This window comes from Erythrolamprus reginae, chromosome 11, assembly GCF_031021105.1.
Source record: "Erythrolamprus reginae isolate rEryReg1 chromosome 11, rEryReg1.hap1, whole genome shotgun sequence".
Lineage (NCBI taxonomy): Eukaryota > Metazoa > Chordata > Lepidosauria > Squamata > Dipsadidae > Erythrolamprus > Erythrolamprus reginae.
This window is the reverse complement of record NC_091960.1, coordinates 5032072-5059455: the sequence shown is the minus strand read 5'-3', so window position 1 is coordinate 5059455 and position 27384 is coordinate 5032072. Positions and strand designations below refer to the sequence as shown.

The window sequence follows — 27384 nt, the reverse complement described above, 5'->3', positions numbered from 1 at the left end:
GTCCTCAATTCAATAGAAAGACTTTATTCAAAGAACTTCTTAATCAGATTACCAGATTAATGTATTCTCTAGGTCAGTGGTTCTCAACCTAGGGGTCGGGAAATGGCTTCTGTAAGTGATGTACGTTACAATAATAATAATAATAATAATAATAATAATAATAATAATAATAATAATAATAATTTATTGGATTTGTATGCCGCCCCTCTCCGCAGTCTCGGGGCGGCTAACAACAATAATAAACACAACATGTACAATCCAATAATAAAAAACAACTAAAAACCCCTATTATAAAACCAAACATACACACAAACATACCATGCATAACTTGTAATGGCCTAGGGGGAAGAGCTATCTCAACTCCCCCATGCCTGGCGGTATAAATGAGTCTTGAGTAGTTTACGAAAGACAGGGAGGGTGGGGGCAGTTCTAATCTCCGGGGGGAGTTAGTTCCAGAGGGCCGGGGCCGCCACAGAGAAGGCTCTTCCCCTGGGGCCCGCCAACCGACATTGTTTAGTCGACGGGACCCGGAGAAAGCCAACTCTGTGGGACCTTATCGGTTGCTGGGATTCGTGCAGGCGTGTCATCACTGAATTTCTCACTGCAGAGAAAGAAACTGTTGGGAACATTCACAAACGTTTGTGTACAGTTTGTGGAGAATCTGCAGTCGACAGAAGTACGGTTAGTCGCTGGGCACAGAGGGTGAGGCCATTAGAAGATAGTTCAGTGATTCGCGCAGAAATGCCTTCATGACCAGAACAAGGAGTGGTACCGACAGGGCATACACGCCCTTGTGTCTCGCTGGAGGAAGGCCATAGAACGGAATGGAGAGTAAGTGGAAAAATAGGGAGTGTAGAAGAAACATTCTTTCTTGTGTGTAAGTTTCATTGTGTTCAGTAAATAATTGTTGAAGAAAAAAATGTGGTGCATTACTTTCTGGACGACCCTCATAGATTAACATCTACCTGTATGTTCCTGTAACCTGTAATCGCTGGCAGAGAACTTTGTAAATAGACGTTCTTGCTTTTTAGCTACGAAATGTCCTAAGGAGGAACTTCTGGCTGTGCCTTCTACCGAAGCCGAAGACACTCAACCTAACCTCAAATTGAAGCTTCAGTAGATAACAAACGAAAACCAAAAAAACAGGCTGACTTCTTCTCTGGGTGGAGCGAGGGAGCACCGAGGCGCATCGCCTGAAATCTACTTAAAACAGGAAAAGAAACAAAACATACAAGAACTCAAAGGAGTGCGGAGCCCAGCGGCGACTGCAGCATAGATGCTGCGGACAATCGACCCTGTGGGATAGTTTTGAACAGGATGGAAGTTGGCCGATGGCACCTGTGGTCTCTCCTTCTCCTGGGAGCCCTTTCAGGTAAAGATCAAGTCGCAGTTGGCTGTAACCTAAGGACTGGTGGCTGTGACAACACGGGGGGGGGGGGCAAAGTCTACGTGTTAAAACCCTTCCTTTGTTTTTGCCACGGAGAGCAGCTTGGTTTTGCGTTCACCTGTCTCTCAAGGCTGGGGATGGTGGTATACAGGTGTATACGGTTGGGCAATTGCAACTCTATGCTCTAGGCCAGGGCAGTGTTTCCCAAACTTGGCAACTTGAAGATATCTGGACTTCAACTCCCAGAATTCCCCAGCCAGCATTCGCTGGCTGGGGTATTCTGGGAGTTGAAGTCCAGATATCTTCAAGTGGCCAAGGTTGGGAAACACTGCTCTAGAGCATTGGTGGCGAATTTATGGCACGGGTGCCACAGGTGGCACGCAGAGCCATATCTACCGGCTCGTACTGAGGCTCTAGGAGGGTATTTTCAACTTCCGGGGGGGCTCCAGAGGGATGGGGGAGGGCGTTTGTATCCTCCTCAGCTCCAGGGGAGACCTCTGGGGCCTGGGGAGGATGAAAAACGGGCCTACTAGGCCAGTGATGGGTTATCAAAAGTTTTACTACCACACTGTGGGTGTGGCTTATGCATTTTGTTTCAACATCTTTCATATTTATTTGTTCATTTATTTACCTACTTACTTACTTACTTACTTTCGTACTTACTTACTTACTTACTTACTTACTTACTTACTTTCTTACTTACTTACTTACTTACTTACTTTCTTTCTTACTTACTTACTTATTAAATTAGATTTCTATGCCACCCTTCTCAAGATACAAGCAGTGTACAACAATTGGGTGTTCTGGGGTGGAGCTACATTTTTGCTACCCCACTCCTATCTGGGCTATAGCCCACTCCTGATTATCTACTATGTAAAGTGTATGTACACACGCACGCGCAGCTCTTCTAAAATTATACACATTCAACCTCATGTACTGTGATAGGAAAAACATACCCAGAGCCCAGAAGGGGGGAAAAAGGGGGGGGGGGGCAATCAAAATTTTGCTACTGGTACTAAGTACCTGACCGGTACCCATAGGAGTCCACCACTGTACTAGGCCCATCAGAAGTTGGGAATGGGCTGTTTCTGGTCTCCAGAAGGCCTCTGGGGGTGGGGACGACAGGGGAGGCAATTTTCACCCTCCCCGGGCACTGAGTTATGGGTATGGGCACTCGTGCAGGTGTGATAGTGTGCATGCACGCACTTTCGGCACCTGAGGAAAAAAAGATTTGCCACCACTGTTTTAGAGACAGGGGTTGCCGCTACTTATTTTATTGATTGATTGATTGATTGATTGATTTTGTCCATTGCACAATGAGAGTTATATTGGGTATACCTATAGTAAATATATAATGAAGGTTATAGAGGATATACTCATAGTAAAGTACAAGAAAGAAGAGAAGAGAAGAAATAGGAATAAAATATAGCAGTGAAAGAATAGAATAAATATAGGAATAGAAGAAAGGTATAGGAGATATAGGAGAGCAATAGGACAGGGGACGGAAGGCACTCTAGTGCACTTATGCACACCCCTTACTGACCTCTTAGGAATCTGGAGAGGTCAACTGTGGATAGTCTAAGGATAAAGTGTTGGGGGTTTGGGGATGACACTACAGAGTCCGGCAATGAGTTCCACGCTTCAACAACTCGGTTACTGAAGTCGCATTTTTTACAGTCAAGTTTGGAGCGGTTAATATTAAGTTTAAATCTGTTGTGAGCTCTTGTGTTGTTGTGGTTGAAGCTGAAGTAGTTGCTGACGGGCAGGACTTTGCAGCGTATAATTGCTGTATTGGTACGCTGATTCTTGATTCTATCCCTCTGATGATGCAATTTAGGATTGCATGGACTTTTGGGGGGCAACAATTCGCGGTATGTAAATAGTTCAAGACTGAATCTTTGGTATCTCTAATGTTTCTCAATTTTGGCAGCTTTCAGGTATGTGAAGTTCAACTCCCAGAATTCCACAGCCACCCTCAAGGAACTATACATATATGCTTATATCAAAATAAATCTTAGAGAATGTTCCTATATCAATTGATAGAGAATTGTATCCTTAGTAGGCAATGAATGGCTGCAAAAATTTTTACTACCACACTGTAGGCGTGGCTTATTTTGTGGGTGTGGCTTGCTGGCCATGTGACCAGGTGGGAGTGACTTGGTGATCATGTGACCGGGGTGGCTTAAAGGTCATGTGACTGGCTTAAAGGTAGCCAGCTTGACGTCACTCACGTCAAGGGTTTGGGTTAGGATGCCTGGCCTCTCCTCACCTCAAAGAGATACAATTTCCCTATCTATTTATTATTACTGACCACCCAAAATATACCCTTTGATTCTATGTATATTTGTCATATGTGTACATACAGATACACAAAATATGCATTATCTACTATATAAAGTGTATGCACACATGCACAACTCTTGTAAAATTATACACATTCAACCTTATTTACTGTGATAGGAAAAACATTCCCAGAGCCCAGAAAGGAAAAAAAGAAAAAAAAATCCAAATTTTTTCTACCTGTTCTGTATACCTCACCGTACCCATAGCATAGGAGACCATCACTGCTTATATCAAAATTAATCTTAGAGAATAGGTGCCTGTACCTATATTAATGGATAGAGAACTACACAAGGAATTTGTCTTGGTGCATATGCTCTCAGCGTACATAAAAGAAAAAGATACATTTGTCAAGAATCATGTGGTACAACACTTAACAACAACAACAGAGTTGGAAGGGACCTTGGAGGTCTTCTAGTCCAACCCCTTGCTTAGGCAGGAAAACCTACACTACTTCAGACAGATGGTTATCCAACATCTGCTTAAAAACTTCCAATGTTGGAGCATTCACAACTTCCGGAGGCAAGCTGTTCCATGGATTAATTGTTCTGACTGTCAGGAAATTTCTCCTTAGTTCTAAGTTGCTTCTCTCCTTGTTTAGTTTCCACCCATTGCTTCTTGTTCTACCCTCAGGTGCTTTGGAGAATAGGTTGACTCCCTCTTCTTTGTGGCAACCCCTGAGATATCGGAAGACTGCTATTCTGTCTCCCCTGGTCCTTATTTTCATTAAACTAGTCATGCCCAGTTCCTGCAACCATTCTTCATATGTTTTAGATTAACCCATTCAATTGAGTTAATGCAGTCCTTCTCAAATAGTGGGGCACGCTTCCCTGAGGAGGCACAGAGCGATGCCGGGGTGGGGCTTGTAAGCCTGGGGAACATGGGTGGTCCATCTCGATTGATTTCCCCTGGACAGGGAGTGTTTTCCCATTTGCAAGCTACTCCGAGCCCAGAAGAGAAGGCAGCGAAGAGTGGGGGCAGTGCAGCTACTTGGGTTCTTGTTGTTTTCGCTGGGCACCGCGATAACCATGAACGGTGTGGCGAACCTGCTCCGGATGAGTATCCTCTGTAGCTAGGTGAAAGCTTCAAACGGTACCCTAAACTAAGCCTCCTTTCCTGTAAATGCCCATCAGAGGTGGCACTTATGGACAGGCCAGCGACCCCAAAACATTGGCTTGATTAAGCTGGCTTGGCCCCATGTCAAAAGAGGGACCTAACCACGGTAGCCTATGCCTACCTAACCGAAAACAGGCTCTACTGAATTCAGTGTGACTTATTCCCAGGTAAGGTGTGTTTTTCCCCCGAAAAGGTAACTGGACTTCTTTTGAAGATGTTTCGCTTCTCATCCAAGAAGCTTCCAAAAAAAAAGCCACTTTGGGGGCTAACTATTTTTAGAGATATACCGGTAGTTCCTCCGAAAACGTCTCAAATCTGGTTCCGCAAAGGCTTCTGCATACCTGGGCAAGGGTGGACCATAATCTTTCCGCCTTATAAGAAGTGGTCCTCTTCTGTTTCCTGTCAACAGAGGCAGGAAAAGGGAACTAAAACCATCAGCACCCTCTTGGGGTTTGGTTGTGGAGATGTGGTTGGGTGGGTTTACCAGCAGGGAAAGCACTCGGGGGAGGGTTTGTTATTGGAAAGATCGCAAGATATATTGGGAAATGTGACCTTCTCCCCCCCCCCTTTTCATTTTTGCGCAGGCCTTATTCCTCAATCCGACGTACAAATATTCAGAGAAAATTCCTACTGAATTTCCAAGCATCCAGCTAACCATTTAGAATAGAATAGAATAGAATAGAACAGAACAGAACAGAGTAGAATAGAATAGAATTCTTTATTGGCCAAGTGTGATGGGACCCACAAGGAATTTGTCTTTGGTGCAGATGCTCTCAGTGTATGAAAAAAAAAAAAGAGACATTTGTCAAGAATCATGTGGTTCAACACTTAGTGATTGTCGTAGGGGTCAAATAAGCAATGAAGAAACAATCAATATTAATAAAAATTTTAGGATACGAGCACCAAGTTACAGTCATACAGTCCTAAGTGGGAGGAAAAGGATGATCGGAATGATGAGAAAAAACTAGTAGAAATAGAAGTGCAGACTTAGTAAAAAGTTTGAGGGTGTTGAGGGAATTATTTCTTTAGCAGAGTGATGGCGTTCGAGGGGAAAAACTGTTCTTGTGTCTAGTTGTCTTGGTGTGCGGTACTCTGTAGTGACGTTTTGAAGGTGGGAGTTGAAACAGTTTGTGTCCAAGATGTGAGGGATCAGTAAATATTTTTTTAAAATATTTTTTTAAAAAACAGTCTGGGTTTTCACATTGTTATACCTTATTGACCTGTGAGTCGGTGTGTTGTGTGAATAGACCCAATGGTTCAATCAGAATAGAACCGCGAGGGACCTTGGAGGTCTTCTATCTAGTCCAACTCCCCTGCTCAAGCAGGATATCCTATACCAGTGAGGGCGAACCTTTTTTGCTCGGGTACCAAAGGAATGGTACATAGGAGAAGATCTGCTATGTTTTACAAAATAAACATCTATTTATTTATTTATTAAATTTGTATGCCGCCCCTCTCCGTAGACTTGGGGACTGTTCTGTCGAGCTCTCTGGTAGAATCCTCCCAAAAATGCACAGATACAATTTCAGACACACACACGTTTGAAAATTCAAAACAATGTTCTTTATACCGAAAATGCAAATAAACAGAGCACTCTTTTTGCATAGCAAAAAGCACTCGTCTCCAAACAAACTGGTAATTTGTACAAGTCCCTTATCAGTTCTGTGATACTTAGCTTGCAGCTGTGAGGCAATTCACAGTCCTTCTTCTTTCAGAAAGTGAAACACACTTTGCTCTGGTTTAGTTTCAAAGCGGGGAAAAATCAGCACACAAAAGGTCAAAGTCAGTAAAGCAGTCACGAAACATGATCAGATAATCCTCCACAATGGCCAAACCCACAGGCTGCTCTTTATAGCAGCCTCACTAATGACCACCGCCCCACCCAACCACAGGTGGCCTCATTTTCTTTGATAACAATCTCTCAGTTGTTGTTGCCTATGCATCACTCTCCGCATGCGTAGCTGTATCATTAACTCTTGTTCTGAATCCAAGGAGGAGCCAGATAATTGATCTCCTTCTGAGCTGTCTGCCTCACTCTCCTCCTGTCACTCATCTCTTCTTGGCCAGAGGAGCCTTCATCAGCAGATTCCACCGGGGGCAAAACAGGCCTGCAGCATGTGGATGTCTCCCCACATCCACAGTTCTTGGGGAAGGAGCAGGACCAGAGCTAACCACAACAGGGACTAGCAGTCAATTCCAAATCTTATCTGAATTAGCCTGCAACCAGAACAGGCAACTATATAAATTTGATTAATTTTTTCTTCTTCTTCTTCTATTTGCAGGTTGTATGTGTGACAACCCACCTACTAATACCACTAAAATCATTCCAACAACAGAGGAAGTCAATAGCACCGATCAAAACCCTGCAAGCGCCAAAGAATACGTTGTCATGCCTACGCCGGCGCCAACGGATCCCACCTGTAATAATTCCAAGCCGGTGATGCAACAACGTTTCCAGACGCTCGTCATCATGAAACCCGTAGATACCTCTCGGATCATTTTGGAAGGGGAGTCTGCTACTCTGGAGTGTCAGTTTGATGCTCCCCCGAATGCAAAGGTTTCCTGGAAAAAATCTTGCTCCCCAAATTGTAGCACCAATTCTGACGTCCCTGCTACCGCAAACCGCAAAATCTCTGAAAATGTCCTTCAAGGCTGGTCAAAGCTTTTCTTTTATTCGACTCAAAAGAACGACACGGGCATGTACTATTGCTTGGTGGTCGCTTACAGTAGCCGTGGGCATTCCTGTGGAACGTTTCTGTGGGTCAGGAGTGAGTATAAACCTTATATGCACTACAGGTTGTATTAAGGGATGCGGTTCCTCAGTGGCTAAGACGTTGAGCTTGTTGGTCATTGACTGCATTGGTTGCCAATTGATTTCCGGACACAATTCAAAGTGTTGGTAATAACCTATAAAGCCCTACATGGCATCGGGCAAAATTACTTATGGGACCGCCTCCTGCCGTATGAATCTCAGCGACTGGTTAGGTCCCGCAGAGTTGGCCTTCTCCAGTTCCCGTCAAATAGACAAGGTCAATTGCCTAGGTGTAGAACCTTCTCTGTGGGGGCCCCGGCCCTCTCGAATCAGCTCCCCCGGGGATTCGTGCTCCCGCACCCTCCCTGCCTTCCGCAAGTCTCAAGACTCATTTAGGTCGCCAGGCTTGGGGCGATTAGATCTCAGTCCCCTGACTGATGAATGTCATGTGTGGCTGAAGTCTGAGTGTATATTATTGATTTTTAAAATACTGTATTAGGGATTTTAGGTTAGATTTTTAGCTAGTTAATTGGATTTGTCATTTTATATTGCTGTTTTTTTATTATATGTTGTGAGTCACCCCGAGTCTTCAGAGAGGGGTGGCATAGAAATAAAATAGATAGATAGATAGATAGATAGATAGATAGATAGATAGATAGATAGATAGATAGATAGATAGTGCGAGGGAGTCACCACAATGAAGTGGTTTATTCCCTCTCCAAGCGCCCAGAGAAAGGAAAAAGCTCTGTTCGCTCTGGGCTCCCAAAGCCTCGTTAAACACCCCCAAAAGAGCCCAGAAAAGCCCAAGATGGCCGGGATTAAAGGGGGAATGGCAGGAAACTGGCCAGGCCTTCATGCCACTCTCAAATTTCCTGGGAAATTTTTCCATACTCAAGTACTTAAGTAGAAAATGGTTCTTAAGTAGAGGCAAAAAAATCTTGAACACCCGGTTCTTATCTAGAAAAGTTCTTAAGTAGAGGCGTTCTTAAGTAGAGGTACCACTGTACTCTTATAATCAAGTATGTACAGATTGCTACTAGTCGTTCCATTTTAGTTTTGTTTTCCTTCTACCTTTCTCAGTTTTATATATTTTTTTAAGAGAACTAGGTTAGACCTCAATATTTTTAAAAAAATAGGTAGAGGTTGGCCCTGTGTCTTGCAACCTTTTGGCACCAGGGACTGGTTTCATGGAGAGTTTTTTCCCATGGACCAGAGAGGGCATAGGTTCCTGTGCTGCCTGCATCCAATGGATGGGGATTCATATTATTAGCTGGTTTTAAGTGTTTGGCAAGTCAACAGCATTGATCTAGTTCAGAGATCATTCAACCTATTGGGGTTAGTTTTTTAGAGCTTATATTCAATGTATAAAATTCCTCATCACTTGGCAGAAATATACAAGGTTATTGTATTGTTATTATATATTTCTGGTTTCATTTATAGAACAATTAGAATATGGCTTATGGTGAAATAATAGACTACTAGTTATTCATTGCTCATTACTAATGGAAGTAAAGGGTTAAGTACCCACTTCCTCATCTTGCATTTCAGCCTCAAAATATAGTAGATAAAGATTTAATGTAGATAAAGATGTCTAGAAGTCTATAGAACTATTTTTTTAATAAAAACATGTATTTGTGAAATAATAGTAGCTAATGTAATCATTTCAGGGAATGGGAATTGGGGTGAGTTATAGATATTGAGGAGTTCCCTTTTTTATGGCATGCTCTTCCAAAACAATTAGATTCCAACATAGCTGTTTTGTCCTTTTGTCTGGCTCAAAATTACAGTATCTCAGTCTTCGTTTTTTTTAATATGCTCCATTGCAATACACTGTGAATTGGAACTTTCATTTCCTTTTTGAAATTACTGTTTGTCTGTGATATGACCCACCTCCAGCCCACACACCTTGAGTTGAAGTTTTGAAATGGTCAGCTGTCTGCCAAACCTTTTGGAGGAAGAGACATCTACAGGAGAAATCTAGATAGCTGGTTTAGCATAGAAGTCTACGGAGAGGGGCAGCATAGATAGATAGATAGATAGATAGATAGATAGATAGATAGATAGATAGATAGATAGAGATAGATAGATAGAGATAGATAGATATAGATAGAGATAGATAGATAGATAGATAGATAGATAGATAGAGATAGATAGACACATAGATAGACACATAGATAGATAGATAGACACATAGATAGATAGATAGATAGATAGATAGATAGATAGAGAGATAGATAGGTACAGTATGTTGGTAGGTAGGTAGGTAGGTAGGTAGATGATAGATAGATAGATAGATAGACACATAGAGAGAGAGAGAGAGAGAGAGAGAGAGAGAGAGAGAGAGAGAGAGAGAGAGAGAGAGAGAGGTTGGTTAGTTGATTAGGAAATACATATGCAATTTAAATATATACCGTATTTTTCGATATATAAGGCACACTTTTTTCCTCCCTAAAAAAGGCTGATAATTACGTCTTATACTCTGAGTGTAGCTCCCGCCCCCACCAACAGCCCTAACTAGCTGCTAACAATGTCCCCAGTTCTTACCTTGCAGGCTCTTTCATTGTTTCTCTCTGTGAAAAATGTTTTCCAAGCCCTAAGTCTTTGCAGGGTTTTTTCCATTGTTCTAACTTGCTTCAAGTAAGTTTCTTTCCAGCCCTAACCAGGTGCTAACAATGTTGCCAGCTCTTACCAGCTTGCAAGCTCTTTCATAGTTACTCTCTGCGAAGAATGTTTTCCAAGCTCCAAGTCTTTGCAGGGTTGTTTCCATTGCTCTACTTGCTCCGACTGTTTCTTTCCAGGTGCTAACGATGTTCCCAGCTCTTATTGGCTTGCAAGCTCTTTCATTGTTACTGTCTCAGAATAAAGTTTTTTTTAAGCCCTTAAGCAGGGGATAAAATAATGTGCTGAAGCTGACCAGACTAAGGATGCTAGCCAGATGAATACCTGGCAAGCAAGATTATTTTCCCTCTTTTCCTCCCCAATAACTAAGGTGTGTCTTATACTCCAGTGCGTCTTATACTCCGAAAAATACGGTACATCAATGCATATAATCTTCTGCTCTATAAAACAGAGTCTGTGCCAAGCAATAATGCCTAAAGGTTGGCTATATTTAACTAACATGGTTTAGTTAATCAGTTATTGAACTAACCCACGTTCTAGGTTTGTATAATAAAATAAACCCAACAGTTAACTAAATGGCCAATAATTACACTAAATACGTGAGCCACCATTAACCTGGATTAAAACTAGCTAAGATGAGAATGTCATGCAAATCAACACTGGGATTAAAAATTAACATGTGTCAGTCTTTTTTGTCAATGTGTTTGCCATTTTGCAAAAATTGGTATTTGATAAAAGGACCTCGACGACTTAAAAGTTAACATATGTCAGTTTTTTTGTCAACATGTTTGCCATTTTGCAAAAATTGGTATTTGATAAAAGAACTTCGAGGACTTAAAAATTAACATGTGTCAGTCTTTTTTGTCAATGTGTTTGCCATTTTGCAAAAATTGGTATTTGATAAAAGGACCTCGAGGAATTAATAGACATAGCTGTGATTTGCAGCAAGATGAGTTGGCAGCATAAATAATTCTGAAAAGGAGAATTCCAACTGGATGGTAAATAGGAAGACCAGGAATGTCAAGAGGTTTCTCCAAATCAATTGTCCATTTCTGGCTGTTTTCTAGAGCCTCGCCCTGTCTCCTTCCTGAATATGAGTGAATCCATTAAAAACAAGATTATCACTGTTGAAGGATTCCTTCTGCTTATCTGTGCCATCGGTCCTGGCCTTTTTCTGCTCTTCAAGGTGAGCTGTTTTTTTCCCTTCCGATATCATTTCCATACACGCATTTATAGTATGACCCATTCTAAATCTATTTGTGCATAGTTTCCAGTCACCAGATCTTGTTCTGCTTTTGATCACCATGCAAAAGAATGTTTTGTTTCCTTGCAGAGGCATTAGAGACAGAATACAGTAATGGAAAAATCAACTTGTTTCAAAAGCATAATTAGGAGATTATTATTCTTGGAACTATATTATTTTCAACATTTTTTCACATTATTATTATTATTATTATTATTATTATTATTATTATTATTATTATTATTATGTCAGTACAACACAGCAAACGAGATTACTATGCTGGATTTCGTATTCCATCACCAGTCGGGCGCTTCCCAAGCACCTAGGACTGCGTGATGTAGCGGCGAATTATGTTTGCCGATCCCAGTAAAGCAGCCTTTTGCAATTGACAGATGGAGATTTTGTCAATTCCAATGGTTTCCAAATGTCCGCTGAGATCCTTTGGCACTGTGCCCAGCGTGCCAAGTACCACTGGGACCACTTTCACGGGCTTATGCCAGAGTCGTTGCAGCTCGATTTTTAGATCTTCCTATTTCACCAATTTTTCTAGCTGCTTTTCCTCAATTCTGCTGTCTCCTGGGATTGCAATGTCGATGATCCATACTTTCTTTTTCTCCACGATCACAATGTCTGGTGTGTTATGCTTCAGAATTCGGTCAGCCTGAAGTCAGAAGTCCCACAGTAGTTTTGCTTGCTCATTTTCGACCACTTTTTCAGGCTTATGATCCCACCAGTTCTTTGCCACTGGCAAATGGTAGTTCCGGCACAAGTTCCAGTGGATCATCTGTGCCACAGCATCATGTCTATGCTTGTAGTCAGTCTGTGCGATCTTTTTGCAGCAGCTGAGTATGTGATTGATTGTTTCATCTGTTTCTTTACAGAGTCTGCACTTATTATTATTATTATTATTATTAATATGCATTATATCAGATCCAATTGGCAGTAATCTAAGTAACTGTTCCTGTGACATAGATTATCACCTAGGCAAATTGTTAGCTACACACATTAGGAGGAATGTATAGTTGTTTTCCCAAAATAAAATTCTATTGATGCCTGCTTTTAGTAGAATATTCCTCCAGTATTGCATATATCTATTTTTTCCATCATTTAATGCAAAGCATCATATGTAAGTCTCAAAGAGTATTTTCATCAAGGGGATGAAAAATTAGGCCCAGATTCTTGGCATAAACAAACAAGCTGCATCTTTTATCTTAAATCCATCACCTATTAATTAATCAAATTAATGAAATTTAATGAAAAGAAGGACCAGGGGAGACATAATGGCAGTTTTCCAATATCACAATTGCCACAAAGAACAAGGAGTCAACCTATTCTCCAAAGCACCTGAGGGTAGAACAAGAAGGAATGAGTGGAAGCTGAACAAGGAAAGAAGCAAATTAGAACTAAGGAGAAATTTCCTGACAGTAGAACAATTAATCAGTGGAACAACTTGCCACCAGAAACTTGTGAATGCTCCAAAACTGGAAGTTTTTAAGCAGATGTTGGATAACCATCTGTCTGAAGTAGTGTAGGGTTTCCTGCCTAAGCAGGGGGTTGGAATAGAAGATCTCTAAGTCCCTTCCAACTCTGTTGTTGTTGTTATTACTACTACTACTATTATTACTATTATTAAATATTTTTTATTTCTGGATGACAGAAGGGAAAGGGGGGACATGATCGAAACATTTAAATACTACGTTAAAGGGTTAAATAAGGTCCAGGAGGGAAGTGTTTTTAATAGGAAAGTGAACACAAGAACAAGGGGGCACAATCTGAGGTTAGTTGGGGGAAAGATTAGAAATAATGTGAGAAAATATTGTTTTACTGAAAGAGTAGTAGATGTTTGGAACAAACTCCCAGCAGACGTGGTTGGTAAATCCACAGTAACTGAATTTAAAGATGCCTGGGATAAACAAATATCCATCCTAAGATAAAATACAGGAAATAGTATAAGGGCAGACTAGATGGACTCTGAGGTCTTTTTCTGCCGTCAATCGTCTATGTTTCTATTTGTTGTTACATACCCATTTCTATATGAAAGTCAGTGGACCTACCTACAGTATGCTTAGAATAGCTCAATAGCATAAAACCTGTTTATTATAGTAAATATTGAATTACTATTTTAAAAAATTCTTCCAGTTTATGGTCCAACATGCAGCCCTGCATCCAAGCTCTTAGTTATATCTGACAGTTGAATTTATTTAGCTACGTGACAAGGTTTATTCAAACATCTGTTGTGGTTTACTATCTGCACATGAATAGTTTTTCCTGGTTGATTTTACTTACTTAAATTATTTGATATACTTTTCTATTTCACTATTATTCTGGGCAGCTAACAAAGGTTAGCTTTGTTAGCTGCCCAGCTGCCCAAAAATAATATACAGTATCTATGTAGGTATAAAATTCATGTGATTGCAGAAGCCATACAAAATAGGAACAGTCTGGTCTTTGAGGCTTTCAGAAACATGAGCAGTATATTTTAGAATTTAATCTAGGGCAGTATGATTTTCAGGGTGGGGGTGGGGGCAAACTGGACTGCTAGATGACAGTCTTTGATTAAGTGGATTCAGAGCTTGCCCATCTAATAGACTGGATAGAAACCATGGGAGTAAAGCCCTTAATTTACCCTTAAGTATCCTCTATTTACTGTATTTATTTGTGCATGGTACAATACATGAGTAAAGTACTAAAACATTTATATGTAATTTCACCAAAGCTGAAGTTAAAATAGAACTTAAAGCACGAATCCCAGTGACCGATTAGGTCCCACAGAGTTAGCCTTCTCCGGGTCCCGTCGAAAAAACAATGCTGTCTGGCAAGACCCAGGGGAAGAGCCTTCTCTGTGGCAGCCCCGGCCCTCTGGAATCAGCTCCCCCCGGAGATTAGGACTGCCCCCACCCTCCTTGCCTTTCGCAAACTTTTGAAACCTCATCTATGTCGCCAGGCATGGAGGAATTGATATATCCTTTTATGTATGGTGTGTTTGGGTTGTATGACTGTTTTTAATAGGGGTTTTTAAAACTGTTTTAACATTGGATTTGTATATGATGTTTTACTTGTTGTGAGCCGCTCCGAGTCCTCGGAGAGGGGCGGCATACAAATCTAATAAATTATTATTATTATTAATTATAGTATTACTTGCCTCTTCTTGTCTTGTTTGTAGAAGAGATGGGAAAATGAGCGCCTCTTGCAGGCCAAGAAGAAAGCTTGTGAAGAGGAGAATCTGTATGAAGTAAGTCAATTTATTTATTTATTTATTATCTATCTATCTATCTATCTATCTATCTATCTATCTATCTATCTATCTATCTATCTATCTATCTATCCGTTTGTCCAATACACAAATACATAGGAAGAAAAATAGACATGTAGTAATATATATAAGGGTAAAGTGAACTTAGAGGAGAGGATATATGAAAGAAAGAAAATATATATGATAAGTGAGAGAAAGGAAAGACAATTGGACAGGGGACGAAAGGCACACCACTGCACTTATGTACGCCCCTTACTGGCCTCTTAGGAACCTGGAGAGGTCAATCGTGGAGAAATGGAACGATTCATTGGCATATTGCAGAAGCAAGGGAGATGAAATAATGGGGTATATAACAATGAAAACAAGAGATTCCAGTTAGGAGTACTATCATCTACAGTACAGTGTTCCCTCGATTTTCGCGGGGGTTGCGTTCCGAGACCGCCCGCGAAAGTCGAATTTCCGCAAACTAGAGATGCGGAAGTAAATACACTATTTTTGGCTATGAACAGTATCCCAAGCCATCCCCTAACACCTTAAACCCCTAAACTGCAATTTCTCATTCCCTTAGCAACCATTTAGATTATTACTCCCCATGTTTATTTATTAAAGTTTATTAAAAAAAATATTTATTAAAGGCGGACAAAAGTTTGGCGATGATGTATGATGTCATTGGACGGGAAAAACCGTGGTATAGGGAAAAAACCAGCAAAGTATTTTTTAATTAATATTTTTGAAAAACCGTGGTATAGCCGTTTCGCTAAGTTCGAACCCACGAAAATTGAGGGAACACTGTATTCATCTACAGTACTATCATCTACAGTATTCCAAACTACAGTATAGTGCAAGAATATAGATAGTGTATCAATGACGGTGCTAGAGACGGAACGGGATACAGGAAGCATCCTGATATTCATCAATGGAGGACATTTTTCCAACTGGAAATATATTTATCGCTTTATTAATTACTTGGTGTTACTTTTATTGTATGTACTATATTTGCGATCAGGTGTCCCAAATTGTTTAGGATTTTAGCTTTAACTTCCTCACTACATGACTTTCAGAATAATGAACTCTTTGTCGTTTTCTCTTAGGGATTGAATCTGGATGATTGCTCAATGTATGAGGACATCTCCAGGGGCTTACAAGCTACCTATCAAGACATAGGCAATGTCAAAGTGATTGATTTACAGCTAGAGAAACCAGAGAAACCATGAATTAAAAATGCCTCGTTGTCATTTTCTAGTTTATTGAAAATGGTTATCTTAAAATCCTTTCTTACTATCTCTTGCTAATAATGTGTATATATGTGATGGTGATTCTATATTTCCCTATTCTTAGATAATAATACAGTAATTGTATAAATTTAATGTGAAGAAGTGAGCTCTGCATTGTAAAAAATTGGCTTAAATAGAATAACATAAATGAAATAAGCAAAAACGTATCCTTTGATTTTCCAAGCAAAGAAAATACTTGGATTATATACTATTTTGTAATTCTGATTCCTGATTGCCATTAGTTTAAAAAGGAGCATCTTTCTGAGATTCTGAAACCAAAGCAATGGCTAAATATTACCTATGGTGACACTTGCAATCCATTAACTCCTTATGCTTGCCTTCAACTGCTCAATTTGAGCAAAAAGAAGCACATTGGTAAATCATATTTGTATTCATTTCAAATTAACATTTTCTCCTCTGAATTGAACATTTAAAAATTATCTCATATTTATAGAAAAACCTTATTGTGGATGGTGCTAATTGATAGTGTGTATGTTCTCACTAAAGAAACAAAGAAAATGTCATCACTTATCCAGTCTTTGGAGTAGCTGCATACAGAATTTTTTATTCCTGGTGGAATAAAATAGATGTCCCATTTCCCTGTAAAAACATAAATGGATAACAATATCTGTGATGTGTATATGAAGAAATAAAATATAAGAAGTCGATGTCCAACAACAGTTCTCGCTGATAGAACATTAATTCTTATGACATCTGCAAAAATAAAAAGGATAAGGCGGAATGACGAGGACAAATGTTTCTCTGCACTGTTTATTTGCCATTTTAATATTTTTCCATTTTTTAAAGAAAAACATAGTTTTATTTATACTGCAGACTTGTGAATACAGGAAGGCCTTTACCTTATTTTTTTTCCCCACAGAGCAAACAGTAGCAAAAAGAAGTGTTAGCGGGATAAATTCCAAAGACAATGGGTTTTGGCTTTAGTGGGTGCCAATAATTTTCATGGGATAACTCTTCAACATTTGAGAGTTTTAACCAATCCCCTGTTATTACCGATGATGATACAACCATATCTTAAATTTCCTCTTAGTTTTTTTTAATAAACTAAACTTTATTTTTTGATTCAAAATCCATGGCTTATTTTTTTACTGGATGTGTTATTCATATCAAAAGTACTTCAGGATTTATATTTATATATTTAGCAACACTACTGGACAGTTGGTCTATGTCAAACTTGATGAATATTGGAGCATTATTCATGACACACTGAAGCTAAATTATACCTGAATATGGCTTCTCTCCTGTGTGCGTCCGCATGTGAATGGTCAGGGTTTCTGATCGGCTAAAGCTTTTCCCACACTCCCTACATGAATATGGCCTCTCTCCTGTGTGCATCCGCTTGTGTGTGGCCATGTGTGCTGATCGGCTAAAGTTTTTCCCACACTCCCTACATGAATATGGCCTCTCTCCTGTGTGCGTCCGCATGTGTGTGGCCAAGCTTGATGAGACAGTGAAGCTTTTCCCACACTCCCTACATGAATATGGCCTCTCTCCTGTGTGCGTCCGCATGTGTGTGGCCAAGCTTGATGAGACAGTGAAGCTTTTCCCACACTCCCTACATGAATATGGCCTCTCTCCTGTGTGCATCCGCATGTGTTTGGCCATGTCTGCTGATTGGCTAAAGCTTTTCCCACACTCCCTACATGAATATGGCCTCTCTCCTGTGTGCGTCCGCATGTGAGTAGCCAAGTTTGATGAGACAGTGAAGCTTTTCCCACACTCCCTACATGAATATGGCCTCTCTCCTGTGTGTGTCCGCTTATGTCTGGTCCATGCTGATGAGTCAATGAAGCTTTTCCCACACTCCCTACATGAATATGGCCTCTCTCCTGTGTGTGTCCGCTTATGTCTGGTCCATGCTGATGAGTCAATGAAGCTTTTCCCACACTCCCTACATGAATATGGCCTCTCTCCTGTGTGCGTCCGCATGTGTGTGGCCAAGCTTGATGAGACAGTGAAGCTTTTCCCACACTCCCTACATGAATATGGCCTCTCTCCTGTGTGCGTCTTCATGTGAGTGGCCATGTTTGCTGATCGGCTAAAGCTTTTCCCACACTCCCTACAAGAATATGGCCTCTCTCCTGTGTGAGTCCGCATGTAAGTAGTCAGGGTTGTTGATCGGCTAAAGCTTTTCCCACACTCCCTACATGAATATGGCCTCTCTCTTGTGTGCGTCCGCTTGTGTCTGGTCCATGCTGATGAGTCAATGAAGCTTTCCCCACACTCCCTACATGAATATGGCCTCACTCCTGTGTGTGTCTGCATGTGTTTGGCCATGTCTGCTGATTGGCTAAAGCTTTTCCCACACTCCCTACATGAATGCGGCCTCTCTCCTGTGTGCGTTTGCTTGTGTCTGGTCCATGCTAATGAGTCAGTGAAGCTTTTCCCACACTCTCTACAAGAATATGGCTTCTCTCCTGTGTGAGTCTGCTTGTGTTTGGCCAAGTGTGATGAGGCAGTGAAGCTTTTCCTACACTCCCTACATGAATACATTCTTTCTCCTGTGTATGTCCAGGAGAGAGAATGTATTGTCAGGTTTGCTGATTGGCTAAAGCTTTTCCCACACTCCCTACATGAATATGACTCTTCTCTTACATGCATTTCCTTCCGTATGAATAGTCCGGGTGATTGGCTTAAACTTAGCTCATATTTTCTGTGTGAATAAAACTCCCCTCTATGCCTCCCTTTCTGTCTGGTGAGACATAGTAATGATCCATCAACCTTTTTTACATGTTCTTTATATAAATATGGTTTTCCTCTATGTATCTGATTGTGAGTAAGAAGCTGGAAATGTTTTTTCCCATTGTTTTTATGATTGTTATTCTCTGCTTCTTTATTTCTATCTTTCAAAAAAAGCATTTCATAATTTTTACCTTTGTTCATATTGCTTGGTGTTCTATATTGCACCATAACTTGGTAGGAAGCATAACTTCTTATTTTGGGTAATGATTTTTCTGTTAGTATTTTTTCTGGTTCTTCAGCAAGTATCATAAATCCAGAATGCCTCCATTTCATATGACGGACGAGATAATCTTTGCAAGTAAATGCTGTCTCACAACTGGGACACTCATGGCAAACTATGTGTTGCTTCTTCGCCAAGTACGAATTCTGCTTGTGAACTAGTTGCAAAGAAAAAACAAAATTATTCACAAAAAAGGACTATTTCTATTAGGAACCTGCTATGATTTATACTTTCTTACTTTTTTATAACCTAGTCCAGCAATGAAAAAGTAGACTTTCCTTCCACATTAAAAAGTTCACTATTCTTATTATATCAATGCTTATTACAGTATATACGGTAATTAGATAATTTGCAATCACCAATGCAGTATAAATTTAATTTTAATTCTTTCGAGGCTTAACTTCTTTCTTGGAAGGTTTTACACAAGATGTTAAAGTACATTGGAGCTTAACAGAATGGTATCATAAACTGGACTGAACAATCTGAATTTGTAAGGCACTCATATGAAGATTATTCTATATTATAATGTATGCATTAATATCTCTGTCAAACTGATAACTTATTGTGAACAAGAATTTCTGATTAGGTTTTATTTTCTACGTGGAAAATATTATAAAGACATTAAAAAGGCTTCCCCACACACGCTCTTTCAGCACCAGAGGAAAAAAAGTTTCGGCATCACTGGTATAGGGCCAAACAATGTAACATATATTTCTCCTCCTATCATTATTCAAATAGTTTTTAAGATTTGTGTTTGAAAGGAAAACAAGGGCAGTACGTCTAAAAAATTTTATTCTACAGTGTACTATCAAAAATAACTCTTACTGCAGGAAAAATATGGGCCATGGATCAATATTCTTATTATGAATGTAACCAATGCCGAATTTTTATGTAATAGCTATAATCGTGTTGTTATTATACAATAATAGTACAAATACAAATTATCTCTTATCCCTCAAATAAAATGCTACTTAAAAGTGGAATAAGAACTGGAAAAATTGTAGAAGGCACACTAACACCATGTCAGAACATCAGTTTTGTCAACAGACGCTGACTATACGAAATTATTCCTAGACATCTTATGGTACAATGCTGCGATTTCATTTGTAAAGCTGTTTTTTTTTTTAAAAAAACCCAAGAACAATATTTTGGCCTAGGGTCTTAAATTATTAGAATACTTCCTTAGATACTAAGTTCTCTGGTCTCCAGCGATCCTTATTAATTTAAGCAACAAATCATCTAGCATTATACCGTTTAGCGATTTCCATTTAGATCCCCATTTGATGCCAAGTTCCTTTCCATATTCTTCTCCATACCAAACCAAGAACTCAGAATGATGTTGAATTTCTTTACACGTTCTGTAGTATATTTCCCCATGATACTGGAAGGCAACAAGATTTTGTTCTTCCTCATTCCTGGCACAGTTAACATACCTGTGTTAAAAGGGTCACTGATGTTAAAAGGATAAGTTGTTATCAAAAAAACCCAGGAAATTAGTTAGCAACATAAATTTTGGGCTCAGTTGTGGTTGTAAGTTGAGGACTACCTACCTGAAGTCACCTTGGGATACTAAATGAAATGTAGTATATAAATCAAATACATATATGCATGCATACAATTGTGTTATAAAAAGTTACAGTCCTAGAATATTACTATCAGCTTTTCAGGATGGTGAGACTGGACAGCAGACGGAATGATTCTGGGAAAGTTTTGGGTGACAAAGCTCCATTTAAAAATACAAAAATCTCTTTAATTTTATCAAAGATTTTTACCTCATCCAGTTGGAAGTAGTTTCATTCTTTCCATCAACGTAAATGTAACAATTCTGCTCTCTGGTAATCTGTAAATATAATAGACATGAACTACTTATGTTAATGTGGAATTTACACAATTATAAATAACAATTTCATTGTAATATAGTAATAATAAAATGCCTTAGCTTAATTAATCTCTAAGAAATGGAGAAAATGTTTTATTTAATAATAAAATAACAAAACATTTCCCTACTTTATATCTTATATAATCAGCTTTGTTCAATTCAAACAAATTGCAAAGTACCAAAAGCAATAAATCAATAAAACCTCTCTAGAGACGTGATCACACATCACAATGCAGAAAATGCTGTTTCATGCTATTACAAACTAGCATACTTAAAGGAAAAACATTAAGTACAGGCAGTCCTCAACTTGTAACCATTTGTTCAGCAACCATTATAAGTTATGAGAGTGCTAAACAAAGGGACTTGTCTTATCACCATATTGCTTAATAATTACAATTCTGAACCCAGTTGTAGTTTTAAGTCAGGGGTGGGTTCCACTTTCCTTCACCACCTGTTCGCATTGTGATGTTTTGCACGTACATGCTCGCTCATGTCGCATGCATCCCCTCGTGCAATTGTGTTCTGTGCATGCTCAGTAGCTATAATCAGCCCAAACCACAGCAGAGGTAATAAAGGTAAGTATAAACCTGGGGGTGGGTGGTAGGGCCCTTTTTCAAGCAGCAGCAGAGGAAAAAATCTTTCAAACAGTAAAAAAGAAAAAAAAAATTGGGGGGGGGGGAGATGATGGCACCCATGAACCAGCACAGACTGAACTGGATCCATGATGCCCTTGTGACATCCCCAGTGGGTCTCTACCTGTTTAGGCGATCCAATCCGAACTAGGAAGAACCCACCTCTGTTTAAGTCAAGAATTACCTATAAAGCCACGTGGTACTATCTGTAACATAATTTAATTTAATTAATTTGACTTCTATGCCACCCAATCCCAATGGAACTCAGGGCGGCTTACAACAACAAATAATACAATACAATACAATAAAAAAGTCAAATATTAGTTAAAAAACAGTAAAACTCCATTATAAAACTCTAACAAACTATCCCAAAAAACCACACCTACATATAAAATCAGGCATAATTTGGCTGTGGCAAGATTCACAGCCCCCAGGCCTGCTGGCAAAGCCAGGTCTTCATGGCCTTTTGGAAGGTCAGAAGGGTAGGAGCAGTATGGATATTGGGGGGTAATTGGTTCCATAAGGCTGGAGCAGCCACAGAGAAGGCCCTCCCCCGCGGGTTCGCCAACCTACATTGCTTAGTCAACGGGACACGGAGAAAGCCAACTCTGTGTGATCTGATTGGTCTCTGGGAGGTATGCGGCAGGAGACGGTCCCATAAATAGTCTGCCCCTAAGCCAAATTAGGCTTGTTTAGTCACTGAAAATGAAAATTACATGAAATTGCTATAAAGTCGAAGTACTGTGATCATACCAGCCAGGAATAGCCATTGTTTGCTGCTGTTTCGTCCTCTGTCTTTGTCCCTTCATATGGTCCAAAATGAATTCCTGGACTCAATGTGTCCCTTTCATTCCAGACTCCCAAACCAGCTCTGGGGATACTTGAAAGACCAATTCTAAAACCTGACGGTAAAGTGCAGGCGGCTCTATTTGGCAGTCCTAGTTCAGCTGCTGTGTCTCTGATGAAAAGTGGAGGACCATGAACAGGACACTCATCAACAAAGAAAGTCAGGCAATATTCACAAACTAAGAGAGTGAAAAGAGATAAGAACATGGAGTCAGAGTCCAACGAATTATCCTGTGTTGAATTCAGTTTTCTTAGTATTCTATAGGCAATATATATTATGAATATGACTTGAAATGTTTGCATCTCAATGAAGATTTCACAATCCATTTATGATTTTTATCCTGCTGATTTTTATGCCTATCAATTATTTAAACAACAAAATAGTAGATGAACTGAGGTTCAAGGCTCAGGAGGGGTTGGGACTATTTAATACTTGGAAATGAAATTACCAGAAAATCCTAAAGCTGTATACTAGACTGGGAAGCTAAAGAATGAATCCTGGCAAAATGCTGCATATTGTGAAAAAATGTTTGCCAATAAACACCAAAAAGCTTTCTGTTGAATCACCTGGTATACCCAAATATGGGAGGGAGCATACTGCTTCCTTTCACCTTTCCCTTTCGCTAATCCCTCCCCTGGTCCATCTGATACAGGTAGGAGAACTTGTGGCTTACAGGTTAAGGCAACTGCCTGACAAGCAGCTCAAGTTCAAATCCAAGAAGGCTATGGCCAGCTGATGAGAGCTAAATAGCTTGAAATAGATTTATACTAGTCTCCCTTACACACACACATCCTGCTAATATTATATAATAGTTTTAAAGTTTAGTAAATTGTTTGAAAAACACTAGAAAAATTATTAAATCTGTAAGCATATATAAAATTTGTTTAGAAAAATGAGGAAAAGATCATTAAAGAAGTGCCTCTCACACAAGTAGTCGTCATCATTTGGTTCATTTATTTCCATGTATGCTTTTCTTTCTCTCTTCCGTAATCTGTAAGGGCTAATTTCCTCGTTCTGTTCTTTTTTCCTTTCCTTTTTCTTTTCTGGCACAGCTTTTGTTTGGGAATCTGAAAAATATAGTACAGCATATAAAATCCAATATTGTAATCTATATTTCCATGGAAAGCAATAATACCTCAGGTACAAGAATGTGATTTGACTTTCTAAGAATTTATATTATGTCAAGTAGGAGGTTGAGGAATTATATAGTACAATTGGTATTTTATTATTTGGATTCAGGATTGTTTAATAATGTAATGATAGAAAATGTGGTTAAAAGTTTGGGATGATCCCATCGTACTACAGGGGGAAGCAAGGAGACAATATACCAGTAATACTAATATCGGAGCATACATCTAGAAGACAACAAGAAATGACATCATTAAATGTGTACAGAATACCTGAATCATGTTTACATTGACAAAAATATTTTTCAAAGTATCTGCTTTATTAATCAGATTTTCAAATGTAGATACTGTACTGCATTTTGAGTCCGTTGGAAGAAGTGGATTAAGATACCTTCTCAGTTCCCAAAACAATTTTACCGAGAATTCTACTTTGCAGGACTAAAACACACATTAATTAATCACACAATAAATGCAATGTATTTTACAATTAAGATCAGTCTATTGTTGAATATAAATATCAAAAATAAATTAACAGGCCTTTGATGTCTGCATCAAAGACATAACTATGAACATATTTGCACATGGACATAAATAGGAACGTATTTGTACATCCACATTAACTTTACAAAAAATATTTATAGAAAGAATAATTTTAAAAACTAATCTGCTGCGATATGATTACAGAAACATAAACAGTTGCCTTAAAGATTTGCCAATATGCGTACATGCTCAAACATGCTGAGAACTATCAATTTTCCTTTGAATTTGAAGTGCTACACAGCTCTATTACCACGTTCCTTCAGTCTTAAAGGCAAAGTTTAAATTGATCTATTGCTCCTATATGTTCTAGTACAGAGCATGGGCAGCTGGCAATAATTCAGTCTAAATTTGTATATTCTACTCTTATAGCCTCCAGAAGCATCTCAAAGGTTCTATGCAAGAAAAAAGTTTTGCTTAGTAATCTTTAGCTAAAAATTATCCTCAGATTAGCTAAGAAAAATTAATTCAATGTAACGAACTTTAGAAGATAAATTTAAATTTATAAAAATGATACTGTACTATAGTTCTACAGTTGTCCTTTTGGTAGACCTCAACGTATGACTGCAATTGAGCCAGTGGTGGATTTCAATTTTTTTTTACTACCAGTTCTGTGAGTGTGGCTCCATTGGTGACCATGGCTTGGTGGTCATGTGACAGTGGTCATGGCTTGGTGGTCATGTGACTGGACGAGTGTGGCTAGATGGTCATTTGACTGGATGAGCGTGGCCAACTTGACATCACTCACATCTAGCGTTAGCGTTAGGGTGCCTGGCTCTCCTCGCCTCAAAGAGATACAATTTCCCTGTCTTACCTATTTACTACTACTATTTAACCTTATTTATATATGCCATATATGTACATAGATATTACAAAGTATTGAGTGTGTATAGGCACACAAAGACACATTATCTACTATATATACTGTATGTGTATGTATACACACACACACACCTCTCTTATGAAATTATACACATTCAACCTCATTTACTGCATTTGAAAAAACATCCAGTCCATTTTCTGCCACACATTTCACTCTAATTACTGTACATTAGAAAATTAAACACATATTCAGATGTTCTTCCCTAGCTTGCACATGACTGTTAGAGGCACGAAATGTCATGGATTGAGTAAAATATGGTGAAACTCATTTAACAAAGCTCTTGCTCAGCAACCAAAATTTTGGGTTTAACTGTGATCATAAATCAAAGATAATCTCTGCTTTCCTCTGCATGGCAACCTTGTCCTAATGAACTTCTCCTTTGTGGCAATTTCTGGCTCTCTGTTAGAGGCACCAAAATAATCCAGATAATCACATTTCCTAGTCAGCATCATTTACAACATTGTCACTTAACAGACACACACACACACACGTGTTAATATTATCTGATGAGTGTTGCATTCTGACACTCTTATGCTATATGTGATTCATGTCTTTTACAATACAGTATTGACTTGATGAATTGCATCATTTTGAGCAGTTTTAACATAATAACATAAAAACAGTTATTTTGCTTTACTGATACTACGACGACAATTTTTCCACTTATATGGAATAAAACCTTTTAAAGTACACTACTTAAATATTTAAAAAAAACTTTAATGGGTCAGTAAAAGTATTATATTCTTGTATAAAGAACAAAAGTCTATTTCATTTTTCTCTTAGGTCGAGGAGGATGCCCAAGTTGTGGACTCTCTCTTAGGGAGCCAGAAGTCCTCCCCCCCAGAGTGATGGGTGGACAGATGGGATTGTCTTTGGAAGCAAAACCCACAGCCACTTCATCTTGTCGGGGTTGAGTCTGAACCTGTTAACATCCATCCAAACCCTAACAGCCTCCAGACACCGGCACATTATTTCCTCTGCTTCACTGAGTGGACACGGGGTGGAAATGTATAACTGAGTATTGATGATCTCAACCAGCGGTTTCATGTAGAAACCCAACGGCTTCATTTATATTTGGATTGCAAGTTCTGTATTAATTGTTTCCCTCATTCAGAAGCAAAAGTTGTATTCTATTACATTTTAATATTCTGCAGACTTACAGATACTTTTATTATACTAAGGTTATTTTGATAACATACCTGCAAGTGTTGGTGTCCATTCCTCATCCGATTCAGAGGATTCGTTTGCAGCTTTTAAGGGCTGCCTTGCATAATGCATAAATGCTGGTTTTGGAATAGGAAGACCTAATAAAAATATTAGTTATCACTTATCAAGGAATGTTTAATGGCTGCACTGCCTTTTTTACTGATTCCATAAATGTTTTTCTGTTCTGAGGCTAATATAAGGCATAATCACAATAATAATGCTAACTGAAAATAGGGAGTTGCAACATTAGACTATTGCCTGGTACATTAAATCTTATATTGGCATACTTCACTATTATGTCGATTGAGCATGGCTATTGTGCTATATCTAGCGTGGATCAGTCCATTGAAGGCAATCCATTGTATCCAAACTTGGAAGGAATATCTCCGGGACCGCCTTCTGCCGCACGAATCCCAGCGACCAGTTAGGTCCCACAGAGTTGGCCTTCTCCGGGTCCCGTCAACTAAACAATGTCGTTTGGTGGGACCCAGGGGAAGAGCCTTCTCTGTGGCAGCCCCAACCCTTTGGAACCAACTCTCCCCGGATATCAGAGTTGCCCCCACCCTCCTAGCCTTTCCTAAGCTCCTTAAAACCCACCTCTGTCGTCAGGCATGGGGGAATTGATACTTTCCCTCCCTCTAGGCTTATAAAATTTATGCATGGTATGTTAGTATGTATGATTGGTTTTTAAATTGGGGTTTTAAATTAACTTAAACTTAAATATTAGATTTGTTTACATTGTATTATTATTGCTGTGAGCCACCCCGAGTCTGCGAAGAGGGGCGGCATACAAATCTGATAAATAAATAAGTAAATAAGTAAATAAATAAATAAATAAATAATGTGTGTTCCTGCTTCCTAGGAATAATGTAATTATCTTCACTCATAGCCACTTATTAAATTTTTATTATTATTTGCTTGTTTGTGGTTTAGGATGTTGTGTGCATCCTAAACCACAAACATAATTATAGATTATGTCAATCAGTTAAACCTTTTAGGTTTTAATGTATTCAATCGAATGGCTTTGCCAAGTTAGGACTTATTTCAGCACCCAGTGACTTATTTCCCCATAGAGAAAAAAATTAATTTTAACATATGTATTCTTTGAAATTTCTCCTTTTCTATGGTTTCAAAACATGGGTAAACAAATTTTCAATCATTAGTATTCTGCTCACCTAATTGAATCATAAAGTCATAATTATGCTTCATGTTCTTATAACGTAATTTCTCCCATTCTCCCATGTCAGCCCACTGCTCTTTAGAAAAATAGATGGAAAGCTCTTGAAATCTATCTTCAACCTAGTAC

The 27384-nt window shown here is 39.1% G+C and overlaps 2 protein-coding genes across 8 annotated transcripts in view; one reads left to right on the top strand and one right to left on the bottom strand.

Moving 5' to 3' along the window:
* The window catches only part of CD79A (CD79a molecule), a 22089-nt gene extending 5024 nt beyond the window's left edge, over positions 1 to 17065 (top strand). For 5 of the 7 annotated variants that reach the window (XM_070763766.1, XM_070763764.1, XM_070763763.1 and 2 more), the window contains exons 2-6: positions 1032 to 1372; positions 7126 to 7611; positions 11282 to 11400; positions 14621 to 14689; positions 15802 to 17065. In XM_070763766.1, coding sequence (XP_070619867.1) covers positions 1318 to 1372; positions 7126 to 7611; positions 11282 to 11400; positions 14621 to 14689; positions 15802 to 15924 — 852 coding nt within the window. In that variant the 5' untranslated portion in view covers positions 1032 to 1317 and the 3' untranslated portion in view covers positions 15925 to 17065. The remainder of the gene's footprint in view (positions 1 to 1031; positions 1373 to 7125; positions 7612 to 11281; positions 11401 to 14620; positions 14690 to 15801) is intronic. The other 2 variants (XM_070763769.1, XM_070763770.1) reach the window with 2 other exon arrangements.
* On the bottom strand, positions 16727 to 23386 carry LOC139173886 (zinc finger protein 665-like). Its single transcript, XM_070763761.1, has 5 exons — positions 23252 to 23386; positions 22232 to 22503; positions 20740 to 20807; positions 20219 to 20400; positions 16727 to 19124 (listed from the first exon to the last, which is right to left on the bottom strand). Exons 1-5 carry the CDS (start codon positions 23286 to 23288, stop codon positions 17218 to 17220), a joined length of 2466 nt encoding a protein of 821 aa, XP_070619862.1. The 5' UTR covers positions 23289 to 23386; the 3' UTR covers positions 16727 to 17217.
* Between the last annotated feature and the right edge of the window lie 3998 nt (positions 23387 to 27384).

What these genes read in the sequence shown, in the direction of transcription:
- LOC139173886 (XM_070763761.1), bottom strand. Translation starts at nt 23,288, where the DNA reads ATGGAAATAAATGAACCAAATGATGACGACTACTTGT. An exon ending in ACAATGGCTATTCCTGGCTG is followed by an intron (nt 20,808 to 22,231) that starts GTATGATCACAG and finishes TTATATTTACAG; the next exon opens with ATTACCAGAGAGCAGAATTG. An exon ending in TAAATGGAAATCGCTAAACG is followed by an intron (nt 19,125 to 20,218) that starts GTATAATGCTAG and finishes CTTTGCAACTAG; the next exon opens with TTCACAAGCAGAATTCGTAC.